Source organism: Ceratina calcarata, unplaced genomic scaffold, assembly GCF_001652005.2.
Source record: "Ceratina calcarata isolate Rehan_Ccalc_2016 unplaced genomic scaffold, ASM165200v1 scaffold582.2, whole genome shotgun sequence".
NCBI lineage: Eukaryota > Metazoa > Arthropoda > Insecta > Hymenoptera > Apidae > Ceratina > Ceratina calcarata.
In genome coordinates, this window is record NW_017177041.1 from 79,582 (window position 1) to 90,799 (window position 11,218).

The following is an 11,218-nucleotide window of genomic DNA, read 5'->3' on the forward strand; positions in this document are numbered from 1 at the left end:
GCTCAGATTTACTTAAACAAAAAGAATGAAACGTAACTTTAGCTTGGAAATAGAGCATACTTGCTCGCACGAACGACTGTTCACTAGTACTTGAGCAATGGAGCGATCTCGGTTATTTTTTGGTTTCTCTAACGGAAACGATCATGATTTCCGGGCGCGACAACCGCGCTCTCTTTCGCATATAAAGCGCGTCAAACTCAAGCACTTTAACAGTGTCATTCTGTTATTTTGATAAATACTTGTTTGGGGAATTAAACGATTTTTCTTCCTACTTCCATCATATAGGAATACATTCCTAAGGAGCAGATTGAACAAGTTTTACCAACATATGACATTGAAACCGATGGGCAAAGTTCACCAAGATTTGGCTTCGCTTGGATTCAAGCTCTCAAAACATTTTACTGCAACCGTGTTTGCACATCAGCAGCATATAATACGTATATTCAAAATCTGGCATGCATTTTCAAGTGCCCTGGATTGATTCTACCACAGGGCACACAGCCGCCGGAACAAGTTACACAAATATCGGTAGGATCAGTAACATTGGGACCTATGTTGACATCGGGTATTAACATCGGAACCGAGGCCAACTGCGCCAACACGATGAAAACACTGCCGACACGAAAACCTGTAATCACGATGCCAACACCAACGCCGGGATTGACATTTTCAACAGGTATCATAATTAATTATAATATAATTACCTGTGCCATAACCTATAAAGACGACGGGATCAACGCCGATCGCGAACTTGCAATAGGGATCGAAACAATCATTAGCATTGCAATCAATACCTTAAAACAATATTTTGAAGATTTGTTTCATCTTTTTAATAACTTCACAGCAAGATTTATAAGCGAGTACCTTTTCAGATCCCATGTTCATTAAAATGTTAATCCACCACTAAGACTTTAATTTTGTATACCAGTGTGATGGCCCAAAATTTAAGTGTTTTTGGAGAATTTTTTTAGAAAAAGCATTCCATCAAATGTTTTTGAACTTTATGGCTGTATTTGCCTATAAATGAACTGTGTAAAATAATTTTTTCATACAACAATAACTAAAGGCAACCAGATTATGTGCTATCTCCCGAGATGCCAAAAAAAGTGATTCAACTGTTGACCTCATATAGTTCGCTAGGGTGCCTGAAATGAAAAGACATACTCTATTTCCCGAGTGACTAGAAGCCTTTCGCGCAGCTTGAAAGGTGGTGGGGGCCGCAGCGAACGTCTCGGACCTCTCACCATCAGCGCTGGGATAATTTTTCCCTCGGCCGGAAAGTGGGGACGACGCGAACATGGTGGGGACCAATAGTTGGTGGGGGTATGCAGTGATTTTCACGGTAGCGCTGCGGAGAGCTTCGCGAACGCGCATGAGCACGCATGAGGGGAATAGTAGTGGGGATCGAAATACAGGCGAAAAACAGGGGAAGCGAGCCGTGCGGGAAAAATTATCCCAGCGCTGCTCACCATGCGTTAATCGCCGCCTCACCGACCACGGTTCATTATACACGGTAGGACAATAAGGACACGCTTGTATTGGGAAGTGGTAAATATGGGTGGGAGATGCGCAGAACGACCGAAAACTGAACCGTGCCGACTCTTAGTCACTCGGGAAATAGACTGTAGACGCTTTTAAACTAGAAGGTATTATCCGTCCGATGACATAGGGTGTCAGAGAAATGTTGGAATCTGACAAAATGGCGCAGTTTTTAAGAGATTTTTCCCTAAAAAAAATTGTCGTTTTTTCGTTGCTAAAATTACACTTTTCATCCAATCAAGACTATCCTACGTCATCGGACAATAAAGCATGTCCAGAACACTATGTTAAAATTTCAAGTCAATCGAATAATTGATTTTTGAGTTAGAGTGTCAGCAAATTTGAAAAATACGTTTAATGTTTTAAACATTATGTTAGTACCTACTTATATTATATTAATACTATTAGAAGACTGCCACTCAAAAACTAAATAGTTGAGATACGACTTTGAAATTTTAGTATGATTTCTTGAAGGTATAAACTTCCGAAAAATACAAAACATTTGATCTTTTTAAAGTTTTACACTGGTATAGCCCGTTAAATCTAATTGATTGGGCATTTTATTTAATAACCTCAGTTCCTCAAATGCTTGTTTTCACAGTCAAGCTTGTCATCATTGTCTTCTGTTACTTCTGTCCTTTTAGACCGGGTAAATGCAGCAATTTTTCCCCTCAGCTAAATAAGTATTTATTGTTATATTCAGTATATAATATGAGAGTTGTTTATAATACACAAGACAGATATATATATTCTTTCTATAATCGAAAAAAAATTCAAATTCATTACAGAAAAAATGACACGAATTTCAAATTGAATTGCAGGTATGGCACTCGCAATTGGCCCCGGTAGCGGTTCCGGCAGCGGTCCCGCAAGCGGCCCCGGCAGCGGTCCCGCAAGCGGCTCCGGCAGCGGTCCCGCAAGCGGCCCCGGCAACAGACCCGCAAGCGGCCCCGGCAGCGGTCCTGCAAGCGGCTCCGGCAGCGGTCCCGCAAGCGCCCCCGGCAGCGGCCCCGGCAGCGGTCCCGCAAGCGGCTCCGGCAGCGGTCCCGCAAGCGGCTCCGGCAGCGGTCCCGGCAGCAGCCCGGGCAATGGAAAGTAGCCCGACACGGAATAATCTATCTAACCATACTAGTTCTTGTACAGTAAATTCAGACTCGTTTGTCGATAATGCGACCGATTACTGTCTACGCGAACTCCACGTAATTAAGTCATTCCCTAATTTTATTACGTATCGTGATGTTGACTTCCGCGATACATAGTCACTAGTAAAATCTGTGTCACTGTACGCTGAGAACTGCGCATTTTGATTTATGTCATTTTTATCATAAATCAAACCATAATTTAAGTTACCTTTAAAGTATTTGATTATGCGCTTTGCGGCGTTCCAATCTTTTAGAGAATTAAGTTTGTGTTTTACGAAAATTTAATATTATTAACACTGTACAAAGTACTGCATGTATACTTAAGGACCTTTCCCACTGTCCGCCGGCACAGTCGCCGGCACGCCGTACCGGTCGGATCTTTCCCTCACACCGGCCGGCATTTCGAGTGTGCGCAGTTGACCTATTCGCTCTGCAGGCCAGTGGGCCCCTTTGAAGCATCCAGCTTTTACACGCTTTTTCCTATACCTCGCAACTTAACGTTTCGACCCTGCCTGTCCGTGCCGGGAGACAGTGGGAAAGGTCCTTTAGCGTAAAATTCAGTTTACTATACAACTTATAAAATGAAGGATATAGTGAACATTTTCGAAAGTAAACTTAATGGATACAGCAATCAGATGTCTCTGAAATAAAAAATATATAGACCCTGTATCTATAATATATCTTCAAATTGAAAATAAAATTAAGATAAGAGAGACGCTTAAACCATGTTTGAGGCAAAGCAATTCATTCAGTCTCATTTGCTTTTGATAGGGAAAAACAATCTTGATTTGAATGGCTCAGCGGGCTACCGCACACTCTAGCTTCTTGACCAATTTCGTATCGACTCCGTGTTTATCGTTTGTCAGGTCGCTACCCTCCCGGGATTCATAAATCACCGTTAAGCCCAGCATTTTGTACGTGAGCTCCCTCCTGTTAGGTTGAACAAGGTGTTCGTGTTCATGTAAGACTCCGCCTTCACACGTATGGTTAAGGGAGACAAATATACTTTAACGATAGCACTTATCCTTTATCGATACCCATATTCTGTACCCTCTTGTATGTCACGAAACATTTTTTTTTGTAATATCCAAAGTGATTATTATGAAGAATCTATTGTTCATATAATTTTTTTAATTATATACCATGCATAAGGATCAGTTTAAGTAAATAAATGAGAAATGGATGAAAATAGATGATCCTATTATTTTCCGATAAGGTTATTGTTATATTAGATGTATATTCATACGAATTCTACCATACATTAATGTAATCAAATACGTATTGATTTTTTCGTAAGTGTATACATCGTAGTCTCCAAATGTTTGAACTGTTAAAATGTCAACGTTCGTTAAACTGTTACCTTGTAATCTGATTTGACCGAAATCCAAAGTAGTCATTCGAAGTAGAGGCACTCACACTGTTTTAAATGACTTTGAAATATATTGTTGGTGGCATGATTCTGAACATTTAGAATAATTACCAACACAATCTTCTCTCACCTCAGATTTGAACTCGAGTAATCCGACATTCGTGACCAGTCATACGTGTCCAAACATTGACGCCAAATTTACGGCCGGCCGAGTTGTATAGCCCATTTAACCGAAAATTATGGTAATAACAACTTCGTCAAATCCTTCCTATTTCGCCTACCTATCCCTTCTCTCCCTTTCCTGCTTTCATCCTTCTCTTTCGGGGGACAGATATGGAAGTTGGTGTGCTGTGCTGTGGTGACTGAAATTGTGCAGAGTAAATTGCAAATTCAGTTGGTGACGCCGTCACGTTAAATTCTGAATCTTGAAATCTCCCCCACTATTTTACTAATTTAAAAAGTATTCCTACCAAATAATATGCCCTTTTATATCAAATAATTTTCATTCGATCATAGTTTTGATAACTTGAACGCCGTACAAGATATTCTACTACTCTGACTTAAACGGAACACCCTGTATACTATTATAGTATACAGGACGTCCCAGTAACATTACTACGCGCCATCGACGCGCCATAAGACGAAAAAGTGTTGGAGAAACAAATTGTGTGGTTCGAACAGTTAACTAAAATTTACTATAAATACTCTGTCGGACATTTCCTAACAACTAAAGAAGACATCAAAATGAGAATATGAATTGTTTGAACAGCGGTTATCCTTTTAATGTTGTCAAATGTTCGAGTATTTATACAAAATTTACAAAGTACTTAGAAATCCAAGAGTATCATTGTGAGCATTTAGTAAAATAATATATATGTAACGCTATTATGATATTATACGTTTTTTTAAATTTCAGTTCAGAATTCATTATAACTTTTTAACTATGTATAATACAAAAAAATGGTCCAATTAAATACTATTCAGTTTAATAATACCAAAAGAAAGAGTATATGCTTTATTGTAGTTTTTTTACAAAGGATGTTGAGCAGGCCTGTATCGTCAATTATTCTAATCGCTTATCATTCTTGCATCCTTACACTTCTTTTAACAATCACATTATCACCTATTCGATACAAAATTGGCCTATTAGAACAGAGTTACAATCTAATAATTGTTCGTTGATATATAGCTTTTTTCATACATGCTTCATATATCTAAACCACTAACAAAAAATCAATGATACTTCCCATTAAAAAAATATCGACTTATTAAGTAGTTCTACAGTTTTTCAAAATTTCTAAGTATTAATGAAATGTTTGTGAGAGTATTGTCTCCTCAGCTGAAGCGATTAGAAGCGAATTTTGTTCAATCATCATTTGTTCTACACTTGCGTTTGTGCTGTTAACAATTGTTCAATATACTACCCGAGATTTGGCTTCAATGATTATTATAATTCTATTATTTCTTCTCATTAATTTTCAGACGTTACATTTAGAGCTTCTAAATTTTTTCATAATACTATTTACAAAGCTATTCCTGTAGCTAGTCTGCACCAGTTAATTCAACTTACTGATCGATAACTAATACGTCCAAACTGTTTTCTAGGAAAAAAGCAGGATTGAAAGTATGCAGAGGAAAGTTTCGTAGCTAGTTAAAATTACGTTACACTTTGATTTCAGCGGAACATTTTCCCAAATTAATTAAACTCGACACGACTCGAGTTAAGTTCGACACGGGAAACAATACTGTTCAACAATCATGATCAAATATAATTGATAGTCCATTTTATCGTTCGTGATATCAAACTCTGGAAGTAAATCAGTATTTATGAAGTTCTTGATTTAAAAAAAAAGCAGGAAGTTTGTTCGTTAGTCGACGTTTATATCAACCAGGAAAGAGCGTCTCTTACGTTAAATCGAACAGAGAGAGTAAAATCAATCACATCGTTTCTAAGAACCTTTCCCATCTGCCCGGATGTAGTTTTTCTGCTTTAACTTCTTCCTTCTCCACGAGGAAACACATACAGGAGGCGAGGGTATCCTCGCTTCGCCTGTAGGATACGCCTTTGGTGCTGGCAATCTAATAGGAGCGGTAAATCGCGAGCAGCTATTGCATCGGCGGAAGAGGAAGCACGTCGGGAGTGATTGAGGCGCCGTGGGAGGACACGTTACTGTAATTTATTGACCTATGATAGCAAGCATTATGTCATCGCCCGTGCCACTCTTCCCTTTCAGCTACTGTTACACCTAGGGAGACGTTCCGCCGATTTCGGCCGGCTTACTTATTACTATCACGTACGTTTCCACATTTATGATTTTTCCACGGTTTTCATTACGCCTCCGTCACGTTCCTCCAGCACGTTTGCCTGCGTCTAACCATCTACTCTTGATCTGGATCCGCACAAGTGACAGCTAGCTTTCAGGAATTTGTTCATCTGCTCGCACCTTGCTCCTTGCATCTGCTGCCGTCCTAATGGAGTATTCACACTATGATTTCCGACTGTATTCCCGTGGAGATTTTTTACAGAGATTTCTGATATGTTCAGATGCTAAAACGGGGGCAATCCAGTGCCCTAGTAAAAGATGCAAAGTGTAGGGAAGTTCGGGTAAAAGTTGAGTGAGGCTCAGCGAGTCTGATCATTTCTGCGTTACGAGCGGTCAGATCCTCTGCTGCCGCACGTAGCTACTAGTTTTCTAAAGCATTTCCAAGATTTCTCCGTGGGATTTTCAAGATTTTCCTATGGCATTTCTATTTCCGTGGGGAGGTTATCGGGAAAGCGTAGTTGTTAGCGAGTAGTGATCAAAAGGGGTTCTGTTATATTTTGACTGTAGGCGAGCCTTGTTATGGTTGTTGAATGGTCCGTAACTTTATTTATATACATTACGATTGCGGTAAGAGATCGCCTACTAATGTTATACAAAATACTGTAAATGCAATGGTAACACATTATTGGTGGAATACAATCAAATGGATCGAATGAAGGATCTCCGATAAACAATGTATTAATACGAGAAATATATATTAATAAAAGAAGTTTGGTTAAAATCGATGAATAAAAATATTTTTATTCAATATTAACGATATACATGACAGTTTCATAAGTTTTCTACAATGTGCATTCTATGTTTTAAGGAACTTATATTATTCTCTGGACGCCTTAAAGTTTTATATCGTTCGAAACTGTTATTGAACGGAAATGATAATTAAATTAGCAATTCGGAAACTCTTCAGTTCCAATATGACAAAAGCGAAGCAGATAACTTCGTCCAACCGCATACGCTAACATCTGATGATCAAACGACCATGCGAAAGAAGATTTTATCTGTTATGTACCTATTGTATTTGTGCAATAAAAATGTGATCATTTATGAACATGTATCCCATTTCGACTCTGCCTGCTAAGGCTTAGTTGTAGTTTTTCAATCGAACTGGACGGACGAAGTGATCGTGAACATGAGCAGCAAGAACAAAAATGCTTCCAAAGATGAAGAATTAATCAAGCGTGTGCGTCAATGCACGGAATTGTACGACGTCAGATTGCCGTGTATATACGCGGAAACAAGAAGTATGCATGAACCTAAAAGATGGTAACGTAAATTATTTGTTCCGTAATTCCATAGTGATTTATAAATTACTAGTACATGTAAAGATTGTTTTGAGCGAAAACCAGATCATTTAATATAGTGCCAGGAGACAAAAATATTTTTCGTTTATCCAAAACTTCTGTATCGCCTTGTCTGCAGCGCTACGCTGCTAGCGCATACGCCTTTAATTCTGGTCTTCTACAAAATTAATGCTTTATTTAAATTATATAATTTACATTTTAATATTAATTAATCATACAAATTTTATATTTAATATCAATAATATTTATTATTTTATTTTCGATAAATTTACATTAATAAACCTTATATTAATAAACTAATTAAAGTTCCTAATTGTAATGAACGTCATGATGCGGCAATTTAAATATGACTGATTACAGTAATGCAATTGACGAAATAAAACTGTAATTTGATGTTATATGTTTTATACGAAAAACGTGAATGATATTTTCATAACAATTTCAAAAATGCCGAAGCAGCACGGGCGTTAAGTGTTGAATTTTTCACGTTTGTCAGACGAGAAGAATACACGTTCGTATATTTCAGGACGCAAAACACATTTTTATACATACTTTCAAACCGATTTGTTTATTCAACCACTTGACTTATTCGAGCCGTTCGGTTAATTCGAGCTATTCGGTTCTTTCGAGTTCTCGGATCGAATCGAAAACCGAGTCTGGGTTCGATTCGATCGTCGTACTACCCAAAGATGCGAGGATTTCGACACCTCTACTACTGCAATCACGTGAATTTCCTGGTAGTGACCACTGGTCATTCTCAGCTTTATTAAAATCCATTAATGGAATATTGACTGGGGGTGCGAGACTATAAAGCAGGGTCTCGGCAATAACGATTTGCAATAAAATTCTGATTCATAGGATTAACCGTTATAATCTCGTTATGCGTTCAACGCGAAAATAATTCTCCCTGTACTTTTCGTCGAGGAGCGAGGGGCTAATGGCGTACGATGAAATATCGGTGAACATCGCGGAAAACATTTTTACTTAGTTTTAGAGCTGCATTAACTCACACACACGACGGGGAATCTCCACCACAGAAATGCTGTCAACGTAATTACGGACACTTCGTACGCGGCTCGAAATTTTTCCTCCATACCACGGTCACGACTATGCTGTAACGGTATAATACCGTGTGATTTTAAATTTCGTTTATCTTTACGGAATCGATATTTGTATGCTTGTTTTTAAATGTTGTGCGATGGAACAAAATATGTAATATGTTAAAATATGTTGGAAATGGAAACAAAATAGGAGAGTAATCCGAATTTGATTCGTAATTTCGCATGGTAGGATTAAAGCTACTGCGGAAAAATATATTATAAATGTTAGTTGAGATTTCATGCTAAAAATGTACTATTAGAAAAATTGATACCCACTCTTATTTTGCCAAATTATTTGATTGGTGGAAGTTCAGCAATCATTAGACTTATTAATTTTATTTAAGGACCGATCTTTATTTATTCATTTGAACTAATGCGCTTCACGTAATCAATTATATCACTCCATGCAAATAGTTTCAATTAGTTCGAAATAATACTTAGCAAGAACATCTTATCCTAATTATTAAAGATGAAGGGAGTTAAATTAACGTTTTTGCGAGTATGTCCTTCGCGGGAAATTGCTACTCTCGATCATCCACAGTCAGCCGTGACATTAATTGTTCGCGAATAGTTTCAACGCGCTCCCTCTTTCCCTTTGGTTCACTACTGCTTTCGCGTGCCCATGGTTCCTTCCAGTTAATCCTCCACGTATTCCGAATAATATTCATACCCAATAGACAGCCACTAGGATTATCGGTTTATCGAGTTTACTGATTTTCGAGAACCGTGATGAATTAGCACTGTTTCCATCACAAACGATGGTTCGAGGAATATGTCTCGAATTACCATAAGCTCGAAATAGAAAGTTGGACGTGAATAGCCGATTAATCAACCACTGACCACCTTGATCACTATAATTTACCTGCTCGCACACTCGTATCGAGATTACCTATGCAATCACTCGGAATCGATTAAATGATCTTCTCGGAGGTTGTTAGTTCGACGAATCCAATGCGTTATTGTCATTTGGCGTTGTTGGATACAGTTTTTAATGGAATCCTACAATTATGATGGATAACTCCGCGAATTGAGTGGGCGGAAATATAAATGGAAATCTGGTGTAGTTGGAAGATTATTAATCGTAACGATTTATTCTAGGTGACACGATGGTCATAGTAAGAAAGATGATTAAGAGATGGCAATTTCGAAATTCCCAGAAAAGAAGAGATTTTCTAATTTACTTGTGCGAATGACACTATGTCTTTACTACTATTTATTTTCTGCATTATTACTCGTATAATCGTTTCTATTATGATGATTGGTTTTTCGTGGAGATCTGATAACATTCTGGTTTGGTAATAAAGTTTTAGTGGATTCTCTAAATGTACAAATACAAAATAAGGTAGATATATTTTGCACTTAAAGTTTAATTACTATTTTCTATCTCCATCGTTTTATGCCACTTCTATTCCTTAGCAATATTCAAAAACATCCAACAAAATATGCAAAATATTAGTAATCGATATCCTACTCTCTACTCGATTTTAGTCTTCGATGAAGATCTTTAAGTCCACGAGAGGATACATATTCAAAACAATGGTCACTGAAAATTGCAAAATAACCTAGAGTCCGTAGCCTACGATACAATTTATTCTGATATAAAGAAAAGCAGACAGGGATGAAGAAAGGAATGAAGAGGGAAGGAAAAGCGTGATGAGGAGGATCGGAAAAAAAATATAGAGAAGTCGAACAAGTTGGCACAGCGTGGAAAACAGTGGAAACTCCGAGATCCGAACAGTAGGGAAGCCGACTTTAATATTTTTCACATAAATTTTACGGCGTGCCTCCACCTCGCCGGTGGACTCAGCGCGCAAGTACTCTCCGCGCAAATTCGAGAGAGCGGTTTATCTTTAACTTTATTTCCCCGATTTTGCATTCTATTGACGGTCCGACCTGCCGGCCTCGACACTTCTAGTATTCGAGAGTCCGGTGTTTTTGATTTATGCGACCCGTGCGACTGTTATCCGTGACTTACTGCCCCAACCCTTTTGACGACTTTTTTATACCATCGAGTATGATGGTATTTTGCTTCCTATTCCCGTACATACCCCGTCACACAGTAATTTATATTTAAATACCCATTTATAATATTTCTTCTATTGTGCTATTCTTCTTCAGTTTATGATTATTTTTCACTTGCTTGTCGGTGTACATAAATATTATATTCAACATTTAGAAACAAAGTTCTTACTCATGCTCTAAAATACAGGCTGTCTCAGAATTAATACTACGCTCGAAAATGGGGAGGAGCTGAGGTGATTTTAAACAATATTTTCCTTTGCAAAAAAGTTGTCCGATGCGTGATTGTCGAGTTATTAACGAAAAACCACGACCAATCAGAGCGGACATATGTATAGCGGATAACCAGGGGAGCGACAACCGCCTTGTGCGTTACCGCTCCCGTATGCCACGCTTGTGACGAAATGTAGGATTAAAACAAAAG

General features: G+C 38.2%; 1 protein-coding gene across 1 annotated transcript in view; it reads right to left on the reverse strand.

The window, feature by feature from the left end:
* Window positions 1-6,421: 6,421 nt before the first annotated feature.
* The window catches only part of LOC108629705 (venom serine protease Bi-VSP-like), an 11,919-nt gene continuing 7,122 nt past the window's right edge, over window positions 6,422-11,218 (reverse strand). The window contains exon 7 of the mRNA XM_018032538.2: window positions 6,422-6,598. Coding sequence (XP_017888027.2) covers window positions 6,422-6,598 — 177 coding nt within the window. The remainder of the gene's footprint in view (window positions 6,599-11,218) is intronic.